This window comes from Rhinatrema bivittatum, chromosome 3, assembly GCF_901001135.1.
Source record: "Rhinatrema bivittatum chromosome 3, aRhiBiv1.1, whole genome shotgun sequence".
NCBI lineage: Eukaryota > Metazoa > Chordata > Amphibia > Gymnophiona > Rhinatrematidae > Rhinatrema > Rhinatrema bivittatum.
Genome location: NC_042617.1, coordinates 251966274 through 251991059, shown reverse-complemented (window position 1 = coordinate 251991059; position 24786 = coordinate 251966274). Strand labels below are relative to the sequence as shown.

The 24786-nt window shown below is 46.5% G+C and overlaps 1 protein-coding gene across 2 annotated transcripts in view; it reads right to left on the bottom strand.

The window, feature by feature from the left end:
- The window catches only part of DZANK1 (double zinc ribbon and ankyrin repeat domains 1), a 304940-nt gene that overhangs the window by 161307 nt on the left and 118847 nt on the right, over positions 1-24786 (bottom strand). Inside the window, exons 8-9 of one of the 2 annotated variants that reach the window (XM_029594464.1) lie at positions 19112-19229; positions 533-646 (exon numbers count right to left, since the gene is read on the bottom strand). In XM_029594464.1, the coding sequence (XP_029450324.1) occupies positions 533-646; positions 19112-19229 (232 nt within the window). The remainder of the gene's footprint in view (positions 1-532; positions 647-19111; positions 19230-24786) is intronic. The other variant, XM_029594465.1, reaches the window with a different exon arrangement.

Sequence of the window (24786 nt, the reverse complement as noted above, 5' to 3'; positions counted from 1 at the left end):
CCACGGTTTGCCACAGTTGGAGGCAGGATATTAACTTGGATAGATCTTTGGTCTGACCCAGTGTAGCAATTGTTATGTTCTTCTTGGGTACATAGCGCATTTATATATAAGCAGACTTCCTGCTAGCAGCAGGCTTCTAGTGCCCTTGAAGGTCATAATAAGCAGTGGTTGAACTATGATGTGTGCTTTTAAACACTAAAAATACCAACCATTTGCATCCTGAGAACTGTTTCATAAAATAGATGTGCTGATTTTAAATCAGCTCATACTGTAATTGGCGGCACCCTGGTAAGGCAGATTTGCAGAAATCATGTTGGTTAAGGGTCATATAAAGGACAGCTCTTGTAAAAGTTTGATTAACTTCATCACATACGTAGGCATTATACTCCATTGCAGAGCAAGACTTGCATCTGTGGGATTATATCTCACAATACAACTGTGAGAACACATTTGATTCTGAGACAATTTTACACCACATTCTATAATTCTAGCCCACAGTCTCTAATCCTGTGTAATCCCTTGAGAAGATTACCTTTAGATGGATGCTGGCCTGGGGCTGCAACTGTGAAAACAGAGGGGCCTCACATACAATGCAAGTAGGTGTGTTCATTGGCACCATGGTCCTGCATTCCACACAGAGTCCCATCTGCAGCAATAAAACATGTGTGTTTAATGAATTGCAGAAGTTAAATCATCATAAAAAATGTTCAGGTCACAACTATCCCTATCAAAGAATCATACTCAAAAACCCTCGAATTCTGGGAATCCTGCCACCTAGAAATTAAAAGCCTCCTCAACAGCCTCAATCTGGTACTAAACTCATCTAAAACTGAAGTCCTACTCATAACTCCCGATAACAAACCCACAGTCTGTCTTCCAACCAACCTTCAAACCACTCATGTAAGGGATCTAGGTGTCCTAATCGACAATAAATTGAACTTCAAAGCCCACATCAACAAAACAACCAAAGACTGCTTCTATAAACTGCAAGTCTTAAAAAGGATAAGACCACTCTTCCACGCCAAAGATTTCAGAACCATTCTCCAAGCCCTCATCTTCTCCAAATTAGACTACTGCAACCCAACTCTTCTTGGCCTCCCCTCCTCATATACAAAACCATTCCAAATGGTCCAAAACGCAGCAGCACGTTTACTAACAAACACCAGAAAAAGAGACCACATCTCTCCAGTCCTTCAAGCCCTCCACTGGTTACCAATCCACTTCAGAGTAATTTACAAATCCATCACATTATTATACAAAATCATTCACCAACACACCATAATCGACCTACAAATTCCTCCCCGTGTTCACAAATCAACAAGACCGACTAGGGAAGCCTACACAGGATGCCTCCTTGTTCCACCCGTAAAAACTACTAATCACAGAACCTTGAGAGACCGAGCCCTTTCAACAGCAGGCCCTCCGCTATGGAACTCTATCCCACCAGATCTAAGAAACGAACCGTGCCTCTTAACGTTTAGGAAAAGACTGAAGACATGGCTTTTCAGGCAAGCCTTCCCGAACTCCACCTAACAAGATCCATCAATGACTCCTATGCTAAGTAGCTGTATATAGTGGACTCCATATTTATTTTGTTCTCTTGTATTTATAGAGGACTCCTTATTTACATTGTACACTTGTATATAATTATCCTCATCTATCTCTTTTATTTCTTATAGTCCCAGTTCATGAACCCTTGTTAATTGTAACTGCTTCTCTTCTCCATGTTTATCTATGTTTTTGGTTATATTTTTGCACCCCCGTTTTCTGTAAACCGACATGATGAGAACGAGTTCTTGAATGCCGGTATAAAAAAACCTTAAATAAATAAATAAATAAATAAATAAACAAACTACTTAATAGTTATTTGGTCACTAGGAGGTGCTGCTCCCACCGCTACCCGCGTCAATTTTTTCAACACTGCATGAGCCCAGAGCCTCTAGCACAAGGTTGACCAACTCCGGTCCTCAAGACCCAGAAGTAGGCTTTATTGTCAAGCTAGCCACAATTAATATGCATCAGATTATTCACATGTACTGCCTTCACTGTATACAGATCTATCTCATGCACATTCATGATGGTTATCCTGAAAACCAGACCTGTTTGTGGCTTTTGAGAACCAGAGTTGGCCACCCCTGTTCTAGGACTCTGTCCATGCCAAATACCATTAAGCTTCTGTTCTGAAGCCCCCGCTATCAGCCACAGAGAAAAGCAGAGCAAGTCTCTCATACAATGCTTCGTCCTACCAAAGCACCAGGATCTGGTCACTTTGACTTTGTGTCACTTTGACACTTTCCAGTATGCCTTGGAAGAAGGAGCTGTGATACATGGAAGAGAAAGAAGTTTATGTTCGAGAGGGATTGGAGAAGAACAAGCCAAATAATAATGGGCAAAGAGCCAAAATATGGTGAAAGTTAAACTTGCTTGTTAATTTCCTTCCTTTAATCCTGCCAAACCAGTTCAGACCGGTAGGTTATTTCTCTCTGGGTAGACAGAGAAAAAAACCTCAAAACTGACCACTCCCCATAGGGAAGGCAATTGTTTTGGTTTTAAAATCACCACCACAAACAAAGCCTGATGCAACCAAGAAACTTAATTCCATGGTCATTAATTCTGGAATTAGATAATCGTAACACCAAGGTCATGAATAAGCCAATTACCTTCACAATGGGTAGCAAAATACTCGCCATTAGTTTTCTTAATTTGTCAAACTGAGAGCCCTTGATTGCTGTGGCTTCCCTGGGTGGATTCTGGACTGGTCTGACAGGACTAAAGGAAAGGAAATTAAAAGGTAAGTGTAAATTTTACATTCCTTACTGTACATGCCACACCAGTCCAGACAAATACTAAACCTCCACCTAGACTGAATGGGAGGAAGCCACAGTAGCTCTCAAGACTCCTGTGTCTAAGACATAGACTCTTCCAACCTGCACACTCAACACTGAGGTGGTTAGAGCAGGAATGCAAGGGAGACAAGGATGCTGCCCTGCCATTATCCTCTGGAAAGACAGTTTCTGATTCCACCCACAAGGAGTCCTGCACCCTCATCAAACGGGCTTGCCAGCCCTCTGGGACCTGCCTAACACTTGCTGGAGCAACCTGAACCCCTCATTTCATTGATTCCTCTTGAAATCAATGACTGAGAAACCAGTGTGCTTTAATAGGATACATCAAAAACTTATCCAAGAAGAACATGGTCACCTACAAACATCTCAAAGGTGACCTACAATGGTCTTGAGAATGGCCATCTGTCCTGGGCAGCATTACCCAACTTTCTTACCTTCATTCGTGAGAAAAGTATGATTCTGACAGAAGTAAAACACTACCCTTAAAAGAGGGGAAGTACTGGGAACAGAGATATCTTTTCCTTAAAATTACCACAGACCACCAAGGAGACCAACTTCAACAACACAGCTCCAAAAGATGCCAACACAGCTCCAAAAGATGCTACAATATGAGACTTAAGAATAAGGGAGGCCAGATCCATTCAAAACTAAGCTCAGGTTCCCAATTGTGAAGATCTTCCACAGCAGAGGACTTGTGCTCTTGACTCCATGGAAAAAAGTATCCCACTCGAGAGATTAGCAAGAGAGCTTCCATGACTGAGCCACTTTCAGCAAGCTTGAGCCTGTCCTTGTCCTCTGTGAGAGTTTCAGGTTCTGCCTTTCTCTCCATCTCCAGTGGCAGAGGACAAAATTGGATCTCTCCAAGGAAAATATTACTTCCTTCATAAACCGACTTCACAGAGGTTCCATGCTCTAATTCAGGTTGGCTACATGGTCTTCTTTTGTGCAACTGAAGGTTGTAGTCCCCTACACTATGCATCCTCACTACGTTTTCTGATTCCTTCAACAGACAAGGTTATAAAAGAGAATGGAAGAGATATTCTAAGGAAGAATGTATTTATTTATTTAAAAAATATTTATATACCGTTTTATAAAAATAAATTTTGTCAAAACGGTTTACATTGAATAAAAATAAAATTTTTAAAGGAACAATCAAATCAAATAAGTTTAAAATGTGCATAAAAATTAATAAATAGCTAGAACAAATTCTAGCTTAAAATAAAATCAATCATTTACTCAAAATAAAGGAAACTAAAAAATTGTTGCCATGGGACTTACTATTGCAGAGGGAAGGGGAAGGAGGGGAGGGGAAGGGAATGGAATGAAAAAATAATGATATAACTAACAGGGAGGGGGGGGAGAGAGAAAGGGTGGAAGTGTAATGAGATGAGTGGGATGTAGAGGAGCTATGGATGGGTCAATGTACTATGTTAGGTGTTGCTTTTGATCTTGGGTGGGTATATTAAATGCGAGTTGGAAAAGATAGGTTTTAAGTGATTTTTTGAAATGAGAAGAGTTTGATATTAACCGGAGGGGATTTGGGAGTGAATTCCAAAGTATTGGACCGGCTACCGAGAATATGCTGACCAGGAGAAAGGGTGAAGAGGTACCCCTGCTTGCACTTTAAGAACTTGGTCCAGGGAATGTTCCTCCTCCTGGTGGGAACCCAAGCAGGAGAATGGATATCCCGGTCATACCAGGATATCCAAAACACGTTGTCAGACATCACGCAAACCGCTTGATTCCGCAGCCTGTGGCTGAACTGCAAGCATGCCAGCCGTACTGCCCGGGCCTCCAGGCAATTGATGTTCCAGCAGGACTCTTCTACATTCCAGCACCCCTGGGCCATTAACTCCTGACAGAGAGCCCCCCAAACGTGGAGACCCACATATGTCGTGAGTACCAACCAGGCCGGAGAGGACAAGGGAACTCCCTTTCTCAGATGATCCTGCGTTCCAGCTTTGCCTTCCTGATCCTGTGTTCCAGCCTTGCCTTCCTGATCCTGAGTTCCGGTCCAGTCTCCTGTTCCTGTGCTCCTGCCTTGGTTCCGTTCCTGCTCCTGCCCTTGAACTGACTCCCCAGTTTTGAACTTCTGCCTGGCACTTCGACTATGCTTGACCTCCACCTGCCCTGTCCTCCAACTTGTCTCTTCATCCTGCCTGCCTGTTGCCTGTCCTGATATCTTGCCTGTTCCTAGTTTCGCCTGTCTGCCACCTGCCTCGACCTTGCCTGCCCAACACTGTGTTGTCTTCTATTTGGACTCCTCGACATGAGAGACCCGCACCTAAGTCCTGCTGACCCTGGCACCCAAGGCTCAACCTGCGGGGAACGTGGGCTGGTAAAGGTGAAGCTCCAGTTGGGTCTTCTCCACCTGCACCGCTTCCCGATGATGAGGACCTCTAGGGGGCCCTCTCTTGGTAGCGGTATCAACCTTGTCTCGGCTCAAGGGTAAACAAATGCAACAGCAAGGGAGTCAGTTGGACCATTAGGTGATCGAGGGGTTAAAGGAGCACTTAGAGAAGATAAGGCCATTGCGGAAAGATTAAATGTCCGACCCCCTTTAAAATTTGCCTCTGGGGCATCCCATTCCAGATAAATCAATTCCTGAATGGCATCCATCACAGGGAAAAACAATAAGCTTTATGTAAGGAAACCAAAATGGGATTCTTGTTCGGCTCTAACACAGCTCTGAACCAGGGACACGCAGCTTTTTCAAGGTCTAGGAAATCAGGGCCGGCAGTTCATCTCTATGAAAGAACCGCAACATGGTTCGATATGGTTCCAGCCCTGGAGGAATTTCCCCATCTTCCAGGGAAACAAGATCAACCTCAGTATCAGTGCCATCCAGATTCCTGTCAGGAACACCCACAGGGAGCCGAGGCAAGCCCTGGTGCTTAAGCATAGGAATAGAAGAAGGAGGAACCACTGGCTGAGGATCCGACCGGACAGAAATGACAGAAATGGGGGAAGCAGAGGACTGTGCCTGAAGAAAGGCTTGTAAGCCTTGAAAAAATTCTACCAAAGAAAAAGCAGCCGGGTCCAGACCAAGCCCAAAAAGAACTGGAGCTGGCCCCACAGAACTGCCCTCACCAGTGGAGAAGCCTGTTGTTGCGTCCGTCAGTCCTCGACGGCTTCGCCACATTTGCCTCACCTTATTCACGGCTCCTCCCACTTACCTGGGCAAGATGGCTACTGTTGCGTCTACAAGCCGACCTCTCCGGTGTCCCCGGAACGGATATAGTGCAGCCTCCCACCATTGCTCCTCCCAGGTACCTACTAGGGTACGCGTGCAACCCACATCTTTGTACCACCCTTGGCGCGAACTTCAAGGGCATTCCCTCATGCTGACGTCACGCCATCCGGATATATTACCTTCACTCATTTGCTAGCTCCCCGAGATAGCAAGGACTTGAATCCATTCTTGTCTACGCTACTCTGCTGCTTCCGTGCTGCCGCAGGAAGCTCTCTCTATGCCCTTCGGGGTATATGCTAAGCTGGGTACCCGCTCCTCGGGGGCCCTCTGCTTTATTTCAGGTGCCTTACAGGGAACAGGTACTCGCTCCTCAAGGGCCTGCTCGCCCTGCCTTGGTGCCTGTACCTTCTACATCAGACCTGGTGGAATCGCATATCAACAGCAAACACCTAGTGAGTACTCTAACTCTCAGTCTATCTCATCCACAGTATCTCCTCGCTGGGAGACCTGCTGCAGAACTTCCTGACATCATCAAGGAGAGAAGGGCTCCCTCTGCCGAGGTCCCTAAGACTGCAAATACTAGACTGCCTCACTACTGCCACCTCTGGTGGTTCACTTCAAGCTGTGTAATAAAAGAACTCTTCTGTTTGTGAAGTACGAGTCTAGCCCAGTGCTGTGGCTCCTCACGGCCCTCCTTCCCGTGGGCATGGTCACCTCCACAGCACCCAAGGATCCACAAACACACATAATTACAACACCTGTCAAGAGAGAACCAAGATCTGGTGTCCAACCAGTCAAGGCAGTGACCAACCCATAATCAGAACAGGAAGAGCTAGGCTTAGCAAAATCTGAGGAAGATAACTCTCCCTGAGCGTCTAAGCAGCACTGACACAGGTTAGAAGCCAGATCAGGCTGAGAAGCCCTAATATGACAGGCAACACAAATAGTAAGATGCTTAGGGGTCTTGCTTACCAGTGCCATTGCTGCGGTAAACATGCATCAGAACAGCTCGTGCTAAAAAATGAAATGCGCCCAAAAAATAAGCGCCTAGAAGAAAGCGCGGCAAGGAGCATGCACAGCTTGTGCGCCAAGTTAAGCACGTAAAAAGGTTTGTGCCCGTAAAAAGCGTGCCCAAAATCCAAGCGCACTGCGCACACCGACGGCCTATAGAGCAGCAGAACATGCGTAAGAGTGGGTAAAAATGGCTGCCGTGGTCTACCACGCAGCATGCAAGAAAAATTCCTAAGTGCGAGACCTAGCCCACCAGGCTACCCAGTTCCCTGACCCTAACAGGAGCGGAAACGAACATCAGTATGGCGTGCCAAGAACAGAGACCGCAGGAAGTCCTGAAACCTCTCTAATTGCCTCTGATTCAGGGTAGAACTTTCTCCTTTTTTTTTTTTTTAAACCTTACCTGAGCTCAGTGATTACCAGCTGAGTGCAGAGACGGTCTCTGGCAGCAGGAGGAGAGGGCATCTGCCATCACCGCCGTGCTCGGCCTCTTGTACCTGCTGCCTTTCAGCTGAACTAGCAGCTATGTCTATGCCAGGGAACCCAGCTACCAAACCAAGGCACCACGGAAATCGCCTCAGGAATTCTTAACTGGGGGAGGGAGCTTTAGGTATCACCACAGGAGAACGGGGCTTTTTTTTCCTGAATTTAGAATTTCTCCTTCCAAAAAGGTTGAAGCAATCCCCATAGGGAGATGCAATCTACCATCTGCTGGAGATGGTGAATACTGGCAGGCTGGGGTCACTGCAGGGCTAAATATAATGTGACCTCAGCTTGCTTTGTCTCCATCTGCTGGCACTGGTTCTGAGTCCATCTGCATACACGCTAGGAAAAGTACATTTTGACTCTGCACACAATTCAACTGTGGAATTTGTTGCTAGGGGATGTGGTCAAGGTAACTAGCAGCACAGAGGTGTTTAAAAGAGGTTTGGACAAGTTCCTAGAGGAAAAGTCCATAGCATATTGGGGCTGATGCAATATCATGCAAGCAAAAAACGTGTGTCCAACCTGGAGCATGTTTCTGAATGTGCACACATCCCCTCTCTTGGGCACTCAATATAATACTCAAATGAGCTGGCATGCTAAAAGGGACGTACAATGGATAAATTGTGCGTCCCTAGCTCATCCATGGTATCGAGCGTCCAGGAGAAGCAGCTATGCGCAGGTAAGGAAACTGGACACTCAGCTTCCGAGCATCCATTTTCATAACCTGTGCACAGCCACAGGTTAAGAAAATGGACGCTTGTAAATTGAACTTCCCTTTTCCTAATCTGACCACTGTCAAGATTTTTTTAATCCATGTTGCAGCTTTCTGTGGTTCCTCCTACTTAGTATTGCAATGATATTAAGTAAAAGGAACCACAGAAAAGCTGTATTTTTTGCTTTTCTGAGCATGGCTTGGGATGCCTCAAAACTTAACACCAGCTCTGGGTTGGTTTTAACTTTTGAGGGTTAAAATGTGTGCGTCGAGAGGAAAATTAGTTCTTACCTGTTAATTTTCGTTCCTGTAGTACCACGGATCAGTCCAGACTGTGGGTTGAGCCTCTTTTCCAGCAGGTGGAGACAGACTAAAACTGAAAGGAGATCCTATATGAGGACAGAGCCTATCCTGTAACTCTTCAGTATAACCATTGTCAAAGCAGAAAATAACAAAAACCAGAACAGGATCAAGCAAGTAACCATAAAGCTCAATTGAGCAACTGTAGAACAATGGAAGAAACATAGTATGACTATACGCTCTTGCATACCCTTGGTACTTGAACAACCAAGGCTTCCGCTGTAATTGCTCAGTATTCTTGCACAAAAATGAAGTATTAGAATCTGCGAATCTGCAAGAGACAAGCTTCGAGAGGACAGAAAGAAAGACAGACAGGGAAGGGCATCTGGACTGATCCGTGGTACTACAGGAACGAAAATTAACAGGTAAGAACTAATTTTCCTTTCCCTGTATGTACCCGGATCAGTCCAGACTGTGGGATGTACCAAAGCTTCCCTAAACCGGGTGGGACCGAGACAGTCCCGCTCGAAGCACTTGCCGCCCAAAGGAACCAAAAACCGGAGCTTGCACATCCAGACGATAGTGCCGAGCAAAAGTATGCAAAGACGTCCATGTGGCGGCCCTACAAATCTCCTGTGGGGAGACTGATTGGCTCTCCGCCCAGAAAGTAGCTTGAGAACATAGCGAATGAGCCTTTAGGTCCTCGGGAACCGCCCGACCTTGGCAAAGATAGGCCAAGGAGATCACTTCTTTCAACCACCGCGCAATAGTGGTCTTAGACGCCGGCTTACCCCGATTGGGTCCACTCCAGAGGACAAAAAGTTGGTCCGAGACCGAAAGTCATTGGTAACCTGGAGATAGCAAAGTAGAACTCGTTTGGCATCCAGCTTATGGAGGTCGCCCCCAGTCGTACCCGCAATCTCCTCTGGGGAAAATGCAGGGAGTTCTACCGACTGTTTGACATGGAAGTTAGAAACCACCTTTCGCGAGAAGGAAGGGACCGTCTTGAGGGATACCCCTGAATCAGAAAAGCGCAGAAAAGGTTCCCGACAGGACAACGCTTGGATTTCGGAGATCCGTCGAGTGGAGGAGATAGAGACAAGAAAGACAGTCTTGAGCGTAAGATCCTTTAACGTGGTGCGACGGAGAGGTTCGAATGGAGCAGCGCAGAGGGCCCGAAGGATCAGGTTAAGACTCCACGACGGGCAAGTAGTATGAGAAGGCAGACGTAGGTGTTTGACGCCTTTCAAGAACCGGATCACGTCCGGGTGGCCCGCTAAGGGATGACCTTCTACCCGACCCAGGAGGGAGCCGAGAGCGGAGACTTGCATGCGCAGAGAACTGAAGGAAAGACCCTTGGAAAGACCCTTCTGAAGGAAAGAAAGTACCAATGAGACCAGGCGGAGCGCGCTGAGACACCAGACTCCGCATAAACAGATTCAAAGACCTTCCAGATACGCACGTAAGCCAGAGAAGTTGACTGTTTTCGGGCCCGCAGTAAGGTGGAGATGACCTCCTCCTTATAGCCCTTACGCCTCAGGCATCGCCGTTCAAAAGCCAGGCCGCTAGACAGAAGCAATCGGCCTGGTCGAAAAATACAGGTCCCTGCCGAAGTAGACGAGGGAGATGACCAAGCCGGAGGGGTCCGTCCGTCGCCAGGTTGATGAGATCTGCGAACCACGGCCTTCATGGCCACTCGGGCGCTACCAGAACCATGGATCCCCGGTGGAGCTCTATTCTTCTGAGAACTTTTCCCAACAGGGGCCACGGGTGGAACACGTACAGAAGGACGTCCACCGGCCAAGGGAGAGCCAGAGCATCCACGCCCTCCGAGCCGTGCTCCCTCCAGTGGCTGAAGAACCGATTTGCCTTGGTGTTGCGCAAGATCGCCATGAGGTCCAGGTGGGGGGGACCCCACCTGTCCACTATCAGAGCCATGGCCGCATCCAAGAGCTCCCACTCCCCCGGATCGAGCGATTGACGACTGAGGAAATCGGCCTGAACATTCTCCTTGCCCGCGATGTGGGAGGCCGCCAGGCACATCAGATGCCGTTCTGCCCATGCGAAGAGACGGCTGGCTTCTAGGGCCACCAGGGGACTGCGGGTGCCCCCTTGGCAATTGATGTAAGCCACGGTGGTGGAGTTGTCGGACAGCACCCTTACTGCTTTGCCGCGGATCAGGAGGAGAAACTCCTGAAGAGCTAAGCGTACCGCCGGGGTCTCCAACCGATTGATGTGCCAGCGAGACTGAGTTGGCAACCAGGTCCCCTGGGTGGACTGGGAGAGATAGACCGCACCCCAGCCTGACAGACTGGCGTCCGTGGTTACTATCGTCCACTGTGGAGCTTGGAGAGGCATTCCCTGAAGGAGATGAGGGAGCGACAGCCACCACTGCAAGTCGGTGACTGTAGAGTCCAAGAACGGAAGGACCATGTGAAACTGTTCTGACACCGGCTGCCAACGGGATAGCAAAGCTTTCTGTAGCGGACGCATATGAGCAAAAGCCCAGGGGACTAGATCGATGCTGGAAGCCATGGATCCCAAGACCTGCAGATAGTCCCGGGCCATTGGGGAAGGTAGTGAAATCAGATTCTGAATCTGCTCGATCAGCTTCAGAGCTAGCACACGAGGTAAGAAGACCTTGCCCACTTGGGTGTCAAAGTGGGCTCCCAGGAACTCTAACTCCTGGGAGGGCTGAAGTTTGCTTTTGGAGAAATTCACTATCCACCCGAGAGACGCGAGGAGAGCTAACACGCGATCCACCGCCTGTTGGCAAAGAGCCGCCAACTTGGCCCTGATGAGCCAGTCGTCCAGGTAGGGGTGAACAAGGATCCCCTCCCGACGAAGAGCCGCCGCAACCACCACCATGATCTTGGTGAAGGTGCGAGGCGCGGTCGCGAGGCCGAAGGGAAGCGCCCGAAACTGGAAGTCCTGGTTGAGGACGTGGAAGCGAAGATACTTCTGATAGTCACGGTGAATCGGAATATTTAGTTTAGTTTAGTTTAAGAACATAAGAACATAAGAAAATGCCATACTGGGTCAGACCAAGGGTCCATCAAGCCCAGCATCCTGTTTCCAACAGTGGCCAATCCAGGCCACAAGAACCTGGCAAGTAACCAAAAACTAAGTCTATTCCATGTAACCATTGCTAATGGCAGTGGCTATTCTCTAAGTGAACTTAATAGCAGGTAATGGACTTCTCCTCCAAGAACTTATCCAATCCTTTTTTAAACACAGCTATACTAACTGCACGAACCACATTCTCTGGCAACAAATTCCAGAGTTTAATTGTGCGTTGAGTAAAAAAGAACTTTCTCCGATTAGTTTTAAATGTGCCCCATGCTAACTTCATGGAGTGCCCCCTAGTCTTTCTACTATCCGAAAGAGTAAATAACCGATTCACATCTACCCGTTCTAGACCTCTCATGATTTTAAACACCTCTATCATATCCCCCCTCAGTCGTCTCTTCTCCAAGCTGAAAAGTCCTAACCTCTTTAGTCTTTCCTCATAGGGGAGTTGTTCCATTCCCTTTATCATTTTGGTAGCCCTTCTCTGTACCTTCTCCATCGCAATTATATCTTTTTTGAGATGCGGCGACCAGAATTGTACACAGTATTCAAGGTGCGGTCTCACCATGGAGCGATACAGAGGCATTATGACATTTTCCGTTTTATTCATCATTCCTTTTCTAATAATTCCCAACATTCTGTTTGCTTTTTTGACTGCCGCAGCACACTGCACCGACGATTTCAATGTGTTGTCCACTATTGTATTTCTATACCGTCGCATCAGACGTACCTTCACAATGGTTTACAAAATATAAAACATATAATAAATACAATACATTTATAAAATAGTGATAACTAACTCTGTTAAAAGTATGAAACAAGTTAGTTATTAAAAGCAGTAAAAGTAAAATAGATCAAATAAAATATAAGATTAAAACAAATACTCAAAAAACAAAACAAACAGCAGACAAACCATATACAGACTCAGCCTAGTGATATAACTGGTGTTTCTTATTTGTATCTTACTCCGATCTTCCTTATTTGGTGTTCGATGTTAAAAGCTCATATTCAGTAAAAGCACATTTAAAAAGCCAAGTCTTGAGGTCAGTTTTAAATTGTTTTTTTTCGGTACATAACCTCAAGGATGATGGTAAAGAGTTCCACAATTTAGCTCCAGCAACAGACAGTACGCGTTCCCTCACCTGTGTAAGCCTTGCCGATTTAATATTGGGAATTGATAACAAGCCCTTATTAGCCGATCTCAGGTCTCTCTGAGGTATGTGCAGGCGTAAAGATGTATTCAGCCATTCCGTTCGCTCCCCGTGTACAACATTTTGAATTAAACAGGCCACTTTATATTGTATGCGATATTGGATTGGAAGCCAATGAAACTTGATCAATGTGGGGGTAATATGGTCACATTTCCGTTTACCAGACAGAACACGTGCTGCTGCGTTCTGCAAGACCTGCAATGGTCTAATATTTGAAACAGGTAAGCCAAGTAATAAAGAATTACAGTAATCTAAATTCGCAAAAATCAAGGTCTGTAAAACAGATCTAAAATCCTTAAAATTTAAGAACGGCTTTAACTTTCTTAAAGTTAATAGTTTAAAATAACCATCTTTCAATTTGGCGGCAATATGCTTTTTAAAAGAGAATTCAGTGTCTATAATAATTCCTAAGTCACGGGTATAAAAAACAGGACTTATTTTAGTGTTAGCATTTAACATCAAATCTGGAATATTTTTGACATGACATATGGAAGTAAGCCTCTGCAAGATCGAGTGAAGCAAGGAACTCTCCGAGGCGAACCGCTGCGATGACCGCTCGCAGGGTTTCCATGCGGAAATGTGGAATCTTGAGGGCCCGGTTGACCCTCTTGAGGTCTAAGATCGGGTGATAAGACCCAACCTTCTTGGGAACGATGAAGTAAATAGAATACTGTCCGGCGCCAAGCTCCTTCTCTGGGACCGGGACCACCGTGCCCAGTTTCAGGAGCCTGGTGAGGGTTTGTTCCACCGTGTCCCTTTTGGACCGCCCGCATGGGTAGGTCGCGAACAATCTCGAAGGCATACCCGTCCCTGATAATGTCGAGGACCCACTGGTCTGACGTGATTTTGACCCATTCCTCGAAAAACAGAGAGAGGCGGCCGCCTAGGGAGGGGACCGAGGAATGAGTCAACTGAACTTCATTGCGTGGCAGGCTTAGGGGCAGAGCGTATGGGCTGGCCCTCACGAAAGGGCCGACGCCCACAAAAGGCTGCGACCAAGACTGAGACCGAGAAGAATAACCCCTCGAGGAACCACCCCGTCTGCGCGGGGTATACCGTCTGACCCTGAAAGCGAGGACGAGAGGGTGTAAAGGAGCGGGACAGTTTTGGATGGTCCTCCGGGAGCTTATGGACCTTATTTTCCGCCAAGGAATCCATAAGCTTCTCAAGGTCCTCATCAAAAAGCAACTTACCTTCGAAAGGCAACGTGCCCAGCCGGGCTTTGGAAGACGGATCAGCCGACCAATTGCGCAGCCAGAGGAGTCGTCTGGCGGACACCACTGAGGCCATCGCCTTTGCCTGGACGTGGAGGAAGTCGTAAAGCGCATCAGTCCCATAAGCGACGACGGCCTCGAGGCGCTCAGCCTGCTCCACCTCTGCCGACGGGAGGTCTCAGGTGCAGAGTAACTGTTGAACCCACCTGAGGCCTGCCCGTAACATGAAACTGCTGCAGATAGTCGCACGAACCCCCAGCGCCAGGACATAAAAAATACGATTCATATGTGCCTCGAGCTTGCGGTCCTGGGTGTCCTTCAGATCCGTGGACCGCAGAGATGGAGGAGTCCACGGAGGGACTTTTCAAAATTTCCAAACATTCCTCCGGGATGGAGTAAAGCTTATCCATAGCCCGCCCCACCCGGACTCCCGCCTCGGGAGCCTCCCATTCCTGCAAGAGCAACAGCTTGTGCATGGGATGAAAGGGGAAGGCACTTGTTGGGGCCCTGATTCCTGCCAGGACCGGGTCCATATCCTTGGGCAAAGAGGCCGTAAGGGTGTCCGCGGGGGGGCCCCTCCAACCCCAATTCCTGGAGGACAAAGGGGATGAGGGGCTCCAGCTCCTCCCTGCGGAACATCCGTAGGACTCTGGGATCGTCCCCCTCCAGGGGAGGAAGGGTACCCTCTACATCAGGGATGGCGTCAGGATCCGGGAGTACCGGGTCCACCGGGGGATCAGGGAGATGGGGGGCACTCCCAGGACCACCCGCACGTGAATCGACCCCGGGGGCTCCGCAACCGGGCCAGCAGTCAACAGCGCGGAGCAGGGAATTTTTGCCGGGGGGGGGTGTCTGGTGGGGAACCTTCCTCCTCCTCCTGCAGGCTAGCTAAATAGGACTTATGCAGGAGGAGGACAAATTCTGTGGAAAAACGGGTCCTAGAATTCCCAGGGGGGGGAGGGGGGTCAGGGATCCCCTCCTGGGGGTCCGCAGGGCTCAAATTGGGGGGAGAATCTGAAAAATTCGGCCCCCCAGCCCCAGGCAGCTCTGAAAACGAAGCCGCTGAAAAATCCAAAATGACCACCGTTCCCGGGCTTTGCCGAGCCGGGAACGGCCTGGGTCATGCTGTGGGGACTCGATCCCCGGACTAAATTTGCCTGCCCTGCCGAGGAGGGACCTTCCCCACCCGGAAGGCAAGCAGAACAGAGGCCCTCTCACGAAAATCGCAACGAGGGCTGACCACAAGAGAGGCAGGCTGCCTGCCGTGGCATAGGGAGAGCTGCACTGAAGAAAAAACTGAAGAAAAAAAAGTTTTAATTGGCAGCCTGCAGGCCCGGAGTGAAGCAGAGGAGAATCCTGCTGACTCCTGCCTTTCTGGCTGCCGGTTCAAGCCCTCTGAAGACCAAAATGAAAAATGGGTCTACTGCTGTAAGGTAAGATAAAAAAGCACTTTGAATACTTTAAACTGTCTTATTTTTTTTTACAGACTGAGCAGAGCAGTGGGGAACTAAGCCCCCTCATCAGCCAGAGGAAGGGGAGACGAGACCTGGACCACCAGACAATCCCCACACCTGGAAGCGGCTACGGACTCAGGCTATGCTCTGCACAAGGGGCAAAGCCCCCCTGAGTCCGGCAAGAGCCAGGAGATGGAACCGTCTGCTGCAAAAAAAGAAAAGCTACAACTCCCTTTCTAGATTTTTTTTTTTTTTTACAGGAAGAAGATCACGCTAGATCCCTAAGGAATAAGTACTTGCTTGATCCACGAAGAAAGGAAGAAAAGGAAGGCTGACTAGCCTAGAGCAGGAAACCAAAGGGTGAGCTGCTACACCTGCTGGAGACAGACGAATACTGGAGGGTTACAGGATAGCTCTGTCCTCATATAGGATATCCTTTCAGTTTTAGTCTATCTCCATCTGCTGGAAAGGAGGCGCAACCCACAGTCTGGACTGTGGGTTGCGGGTATGTACAGGGAACGCACATTTTATTTTTACAGCGGGGGGTACAGCTAATAGCATCATCAGCATGGCATTTGCATCAGTGGCATAGCCAGAATTGATTTTTTGGGTGGGTACAAGGTTAACATGGGTGGGCTGTAGGCATGCAGGTCTGAGACCTACTAGTTTTTTTCTTATTGATAAATAGTGCAATATACTGCACCCTACAATGGTTTAAGTAATTTGCAACATCCATTATGTGTCATGTATGAAACTTTAAAATAATTTACTTCAATTATTTCAAGTATAGAAAACAATCAGATCATGTAATAAAACAAAAATTAATGTATTCTTTCATGAACTGTCTTTGCAAAAACGCAGAAATCTTCATAAATACAATAAATTATAATTAATCATCAGAATAGGTGCAGCGCAGAACTAGGGCAATTCACATTACAGCTAACATGAAAAAAAAAATTCAAATTCTGGTGTCATCTCAGCAAAAAGTTACCCTCCACTGCTATTTTGTGAAGTGACACAAACTCTTGCAAAGAAGGAGGCATCTAGAACCCTGCCATACAGTCACAGCACTGACTCTCAGGATTCAAACAGCAACCTTATGAAAAAGCAGCAATACAAATACTACACCAGGCCCTAGAACATTAATACATCACCTACTGGAATAACAGAACAAACTGGACTACTATTACAGAGAAATTATATGCTAGAAATACTGCATTTCTGTCACACACAGGCAAAACTGAGACCAACCCTTACCTAATATAGAAATAAGAGACTATAAATTAGAAACAGAAACATGCAGATAAAGCCAAAATAGAAAGCCTGAGAAACTAAAATGTCTGAATGGTGGAATACTTAAGAAAGAGCAAAATTCAGAAATATAAGAAATGCACATTCCTAAAGATGACATATTTAAATTGCTAACATCTCAAAATATATATATATTTTTTTTTTACCTTTGTTGTCTGATCTTTGTATTTATTTAATCAGTTGGTCCTGGTCTCTTTTTCCCATTTTTTCCCTTGTCGCTCATTTCCTAATTCCTTTTGTCTTTCTTCTACTACTGTCTTCTTCCCTTACACACACACACACACACACACACACACACACACACTCACACTTCTCTCACAGACTCCCTCACACATTCAAGCTCTCACTCTCATATGCTCTCCCCCAGCCCCAAGCTCACATTCTCTGCAGACATACATACAAGCTCTCACTTTCTCACCCCTCCCCAGGCTTATATTCTTATGCACACACAGACGCACATCCAAGCACCCATTGTCACCCAAACACACAAACCCAGACTCCCATTCTCACCCACACATACACATATTCAAGCTCCCATTCTCACCCACACATATTCAAGCTTCCATTCTCACCCACATATTCAAGCTTCCATTCTCCCCACAAATTCAAGCTTCCAATCTCACCCACATATTCAAGCTTCCATTCTCACCCACAAATTCAAGCTTCCAATCTCACCCACATATTCAAGCTTCCATTTTCACCCACACACATTCAAGACTCCATTCTCACTCCCATACACACCCAGGCTCCGATTTTCACCCCCACACACACCAAGGCACCCAATCTCATCCACACATACTCATTCAAGCCTGTGCACAGTTTCTGCTTCCTCCCCCCAGAGCAGGAAGATCAACTGGCCTCTCCTGCTGCCACCGGCCTCCTGCTATCTTCGGGCTGTTCGGCCGACCAATCTTTCTGCTGGGGGGGAGAAGAAGCTGTGCGCGGCGCTTCCACTCTCCTGCTACCCCCCCCCCCAAGCAGGAAGATCGGTCAGCCGTATGGCCCGAAGATAGCAGGAGGCCGGTAGCAGCAGGAGAGGCCAGCTGATCTTCCTGCTCTGGGGGGAGGAAGTGGAAGCTGTGTGCGGCGCTTCCGCTCTCCCCCCCCCCCCCAAACAGGAAGATCGGTCGGCCATATGGCTACAGGACCGCTTCCCCATGTGTGCCGTGATGGTGCACCAGGCCTGGGTCCTCCTCTTCACTGTCGTGGGGATGGGATCCCGCGATAGCCTTGCAGTTCCAGTGCCAGTTGGGTGGCCCTGGGTCTAAATTGGGTGGGCAGCTGCCCACCCAGGCCCACCTGTAGCTAAACCACTGATTTGCATGTAATGAGTGCTATTAGCTATGCGCCGGTATGGATGCGCGTTTTGGATACACTAATCTAGATATTGCATTGGGCATATGTCTAGCACATCCAAAACGTGCGTCCAACCGTGCATTTAGCGGCGCATTGAGGTCAGCGTCCGATATTGCATCGGTCCCATTATTAGCCAGAAAGACTGATATTCCTGGGAATGAGCAACAAGAAACAGATCTACTTTATGGAATCTGACAGGTACTTGCAACCTGGATTGGCCACTGTTGGAGACAGGATCCTGGGTTTGAAGAACCTTGGTTTGATCCAGCATGACATTTCTTACGTTCTTATGTAAGAGCATGCTGGACTCAGGCCATGGAGGAAGAGGGAATCGGAGTGTGCTGAGGACAGGCTGGATGGGAGGGGGGGTCAGATAGTATTCAGGGGTAGGCTGGGGAGGTTTGCTGTATCTGAGCTTAGGAGGGGGGAGATAGACAGTGCTGGGATGGGGGGAGCGGCCAGGAAGTGCCAATGTCAGGCTGGGAAGGGGGAAGGTGAAGGAAATGTTGGGTTGGGCTGGAGCAAGAAGGGACAGAGTGTGTTGGGATTGGAAAGCACTGGAGAAGAGTATCAAGTACTGGGGACCGGCTGGGGAGGAGGGTATAAGAGCACTGGGTCCAGATGAGGGGTGGAAGAGTATGCCGAGCACCTCCATTCCAATGTAACCTCTGTTGAATTTTCAACGGGTACCAGCTACTTTACTTAATATTTTAACAAAGAAAAACAGCTTTAATCTAGGGTATTTTGCAAATTCTAAATATGAGGAAGAGGTAGGAAGAGGGAAGAAATGAAACTCAAGATAGGAATTTGTAGGTGTTTTTCTTTGTACTATTGTGCAAACTTATTTCTTGAAAAGCTTGTTCTGTGATGACATGCATGCTTGTAACGTCCCTTCTACTTCTGATAAATACTAAAATGAAAGAAAAAAAACCATGCAATGGTATATACCTGTGCTCCTTCGGGAGGTGGAAGGCGATATCCTGGCACAGGCGGAAGAGCAGAACCACATTCCTGACAGAAGCGAGCAAAAGGGTCAGAGGGGCGAGGAGCTAAACAGTGCGCACACCTGCAATCCAACACAAATTGATTGAAAGTATTTAAAATGTTACTGTTGGATGTCAGAACTACAAAGCACATTTCTTCAAACAGAAACCCTAAAGGAGGTCTCCTGGCGCTGGCTGGCCATATCCAGTGGCATACCTAAAGTATATGGCTCCCGGGGCAGATACAATCTTTGGCGCCCCCCCCCCCCCCACACACACACACACACAGCAACCCCCAGTTCACTCCCTTTGTCTCCTCTGGATTCCCTCACTAAAAACTAGAATAATAATAACATTTCCAATGAGATGATGACTAGAATAACATCCAATATTTAAGAGCTCATACAAAATTTAAATTTTTTCTAAACAGCAATAAAATATTTCTAAATGGCAGACACATCAGACACCCAATAATTAAAACATAAGGGTGGGAAAATTCCCTGCTCACCATACCTGAAATCTTTTGAGTTCCAGTCACCCTGAGATTGTCTTGGATTAGTGTGGCAGCACAAAATGTCTTCACACATGCACACAACGCAAGCAGAATCCCATTCACACACACACACACACACACACACACACACACACACACCCAAACAACCCAGGCAAGTTTCCATTCTCTCCTGCTCTCTCTTTATCACACACACACACAGACACACACAAAAATTGTGGACAAGTTAGAAGAGGTCACTGCTATGCTCAACACTTATGATCAGCGTTTTGAGGCAATGGAACAGCGGGTCTCGGACCAACAAGATTCCCTGGTCACAGTACAAAAGGAGATGGGCGAAATGCAGCGTTAAATTAAGAAGCAAGAGGACCAATTCGAGGATTTTGAAAATAGGTCCTGGAGGAACAATTTAAGACTAGTTGGCTTACCCAAGACCACTGAGGAGAGAGAGTTGCCAAGCTTTCTGGAATCTTGGCTAACGCAGGAGCTAGGTGTTATGGTTAATGGTGTTTGGGTGGATCCTTGGACACTGTGGCAGCTGACCACGCCCATGGGGGGGGGGGGGGGAAAGAGTCCTGTGAGGGACCACAGTGTGAGGATAAACTCCGGACAGACAAACACAGATTTGAATCTTTTATTAAACAGTTTATGGAACCACCAGAGGTGGCAGTAATGAGCAGTGATTGTAGAGCCCGGCTGGGCGCATCTTTGACAGAATGCTGGAACAGCGGATCCTCTGTAGAGCAGTGCTGTAGTGGAAAGAGACTGAGAGTTATGAGCACAAAATAAGATTAGCATTCAGAGTCCCAAATAGAATAGGAGAGCTCCGAGACAGGGAGAGTAGGCCCTTGAGGAGCAAGTACCTGATCCCATAGAGCAGAGAGACTCGGTGTACTCACTAGCAGTAGCAGAGATTCCACTAGACGAGAGATCTGGCACCGGAGCAGAGAGCAGGCCCACGAGGAGCGAGTACCTGATTCTGGTGAAGCAGTACTGTAGAAAGAGATGTTTTCTGTACTCACTGATGGTGACTGTAAGTTAGTTCTTCCAAGTAGAAGGGTAGAGGTTGCAGGCAGTGACACAGGGAACATGGGCCCTCGAGGAGCGAGTACCTGATTCCGGCGAAGCAGTACTGTAGAGAGAGATGTTTTCTGTACTCATTGATGGTGACTGTAAGTTAGTACTTCCAAGTAGAAGGGTAGAGGTTGCAGGCAGTGAAACAGGGAACATGGGCCCTTGAGGAGCGAATACCGGTTTCCTGATAGCACCTGAAAGAAGCAGAGAGGCCCCCGAGGAGCGGGTACCCCATTAGCAACCCCGAAGGGTAGTAAGAATTCCAGAAAGAGCTGGAGTGGCAGAGTAGCTTAGGAATGGAGAGCGAATCCCATCCGTAAGAATCCTGTTGCTAACTCAACGAGCTAGCAAATACTGTAGGTAGATATACCCTGGAGTCGTGACGTCAGGACAGGGGGACGCCTCTGAGGTTTGCGCCAACGTGAAGTTAAAGATGAGTGCGGCATGCGCGCGCACGCCCAAGAGGTACCTTGAAGGAGAATGGCGGGAGGCAGCACCAAAGCCGGTCCGGGGACGCCGGAGAGATCGGAAAGCAGACGCCGCCGCGGCCATCAGTCCAAGGTGAGCGGGAGAAGCCACAAGTAAAGAGAGGTAGTCCTGGCGAAGCCTGACGGACGCAACACTAGGCCTGTCTAACACCCATGGCCTGTTGCATATTGAGCACGCACACAGATTGGGACAATGGAAAGGAACAGAGGACAGACCCAGGGTGGTAATTATGAAAATCCTAGACTTTGCACACAAAACTGAAATTTTACAAAGATGCGCACTGGGAAAAAACTTGCTTATAATAACAAGTCAGTGCTGATTTTCCAGGACTATTTGGTGCTCTTAGCTGCGCAGCAGTGCAAATTCGCTCCCTTATGTTCCCATCGTCATGTCCTGGTTGTTAAATTTGCTCTTATTTATCCTGCAAAGCTGTGAATTATCCAACCTGATGGTGTGACTTGGTGTTAATTGATTGCGGACAGTAAAAAATTTGTGGAGGCCTTGGAAGCGAAGTGAGATTAAGGGTTAGCAGTTTTCAAGTTATTGTGGTTTCATCATAACCTGGAGCCCTATACTTCACAGCATGGAATTATTTTGGATTCCAGCTTTCAATGGTTGAAGATATTGTGAGCATGCAGTGAACCTCCTAATTCGGAGCGGGCCACCCAAGTTTGTCATTTTGATACAGATTAAGTAAATCCAGTCCTAATAGCGAAGGAAATAATTTTGTGAGGAAGAGGCTTCAATGGGATTGCATCTATAAAGTTTAGTAATGTTTTCTAGGTCTGGTTTATATTATGGTTAATTGCCTGAGATATGAATTAAGGAAGGAGGGAGAACCTATTACATTGTTACGTGATCTTGCCTTATTATGGGTATGACTAGGGTTGAGGTTTGGTTGGTTGGGGAAGAGGAGGGACAGGGTGGGGGGATGGGCAAGGGATCTAATTTTGCTTTTGTGATTATCAGGTGGGAGATGAATGGATTGCCTGGAGGAAAGTTGCAGTGTGGGGCTGTTTATGGGATCTTAGGCTGGGAAAGATCTCATAATTCAATCACGTGGAACTGGGAATTTGATCAAGCACTAGGTGGGAATGGGTAGGAACATGGTTAAAATGGTCTCTTGGAATATTTGTGGTATTCACTTGGCAATAAAGTGCTCCAAGATTTTGTCAGCTTTAAATAAAATGAATGCGGAAATGTCACTGTTACAGGAAACACACCTGAATGCTCTGGAGCATTTAAAACGCAGAAGAGGTTGGGTGGGAGAAGTACATTTTGCTTCAGCAGACAGTAGATCCACTGGTGTAGCAATTCTTATACGGGAAAGTACACCCATTGAGATCCTAAACACAATCATGGTCCCTTTGGGAAGATATGTGATCCTGGTGGCTAAACTGAATACGAAACCAATTGTAATTGGTAATCTTTATGCTCCCAATAAATATGTCCATTCCTTTTTTCAGGGGTTGACCAATCATTTGTTACTCTTTGTTGATAGTGATATCTGGTTGGGGGGGAGATTTTAATATAGTACCTGATCCACAATGGGACAAATCTCACCCAAAAGGGGGGGGGGGGAGAATGAATAATAAGAAAGGTATCCAGTTTTTGCTTGATAATTTACACCTTATTGATTCATGGCGTACCTTACACTCTACATCTAAAAAATTCACCCATTTATCGAGAGCTCATTCCACATTCTCCTGGATAGACTACATCCTTACTCCTAAACATGCGGTTTTGCAGATTGGTGATACAGAAATTGGTGTAATTAAAATATCAGATCATGCACCCATTTGGGTGAATGTGGAATGTGCTATGGGTAAGCATTCACTTTTTACATGGTGTTTCCCTGAGATTTTAGTCAAGGATACTGTATTTCAGGAATTTCTAAGGCTAAAGTGGAAGGAATATTGTCAAAATAATGCAGTGCACTCTGAAGAACCCATTCTTTTTTTGGCAGACCACAAAGGTGATCTTGAGGGGAGACATAATTTCATTAGTGGCCAAAAGGAAGAAATATGTAGACAGAAGGATACTGCATTTAGAAGGCCTCCTAAAACATCAGAAGACCATATGGTTACACCATAAAACTGCTGTGAATAAGGCTAAATATTTGGAAACATAGGTGATCTAAATTCGCTTTTACATCAAAGAGCAAAGAAGAGTCTTCTGTATAATAAATATAAATTATACACTTTTGGGAAGAAGACAGGACGGCTAATGTTGAGTTTAATCAAAACATCCTCCGGATCCAAATTTATTTTAACGCTACGTTCTTAGGGAGGCCAGTTAGTGAACACCAATAAAGAAATCTTACATACTTTTGAGGTCTTCTATAAAGATTTTTACTCTACGGAGGGTTCAGATCCCATCAAGTGTAAAAATGTTTTGGAGATGTCTAATTTAAAGGTGTTTAACAGATAACACCTGGCTTGACTGAATAGACAAATTAGCAATAAGGAAATTATGGTAGGAATCCAACAAGCAAAATTACTGTAAGCACCAGGACTGGATGCGTTCAATGCAGAATTTTATAAAACTTTAATTGACCAGGTTATTGATCCACATAGGGATGTATATTCTGCCCTAATAAAGAAAGGAGAATTCAAATTCGAACCTAATAAAACATTAATTACAGTTATTCCAAAACCAAGGAAAGACCCTTTATTACTGGGCTCATATCGGCCAATTTCATTGCTCAATTTTGATCATAAATTATTAACAAAAATAATGGCTGATCGATTAGCGGTGGTGTTGCCAGACATGTTGCCGAAGGTCAAGTAGGTTTTGTATGGAGGAAATGTGCGCTTAAGAATGTGCGTGCTCTGCTGACAGCAATCTCTTTATGCCAGAAGAGCGGGAAACCTCTACTAATTGTCAGTTTTGATGCTGAAAAAGCGTTTGATAGAGTGGAATAGCCATACTTATTTTGTGTTTTGGAAAAAATGGGACTAGAGGGATTCTTCTTGAATGTGATCAAACTACTCTATACAAACCTTGTGGCGGTGATTACTGCAAATGGGGAATATTCCTCAGATTTTGGGATCAATAGGAGCACAAGGCAAGGATGCCCACTTTCCCCCTTGCTGTTTCTGTTGGCTTTAGAACCTCTACTGATGAAAGTCCAACGGGACATGCATACTAGGGGAGTGAGGTTGGGAGGTAAAGAACTTAAGTAAGCAGCATTTGCAGATGACATTTTGATGTTACCCAAACCTCACTAGAGTGCCTCATGAATCTTTGGGGAGTTTGGTGGGCTCTTTGGTTTTAAGTCAAACACTGACAAATCCAAAGCTTTAGTATCCCCAGTCAGAATAGAAAATCAGTGGGAAGGTCCATTCCCATTGAAATGGGCTAATGGGTCCTTTAGATATTTAGGTTTTGAAATATCTATGGACTTCGGGTGGATATATCAGCTTAATGTCTCCAGCTTACTTTCTACTACGAAAGATAAATTAGAAACTTGGATTAATTTACCTCTTTCCTTTCTCGGTCGAATAAATATTTTTAAGATGGTCATCTATTCGAATTAAGAAAAAGATATCAGATTATTAGACAAA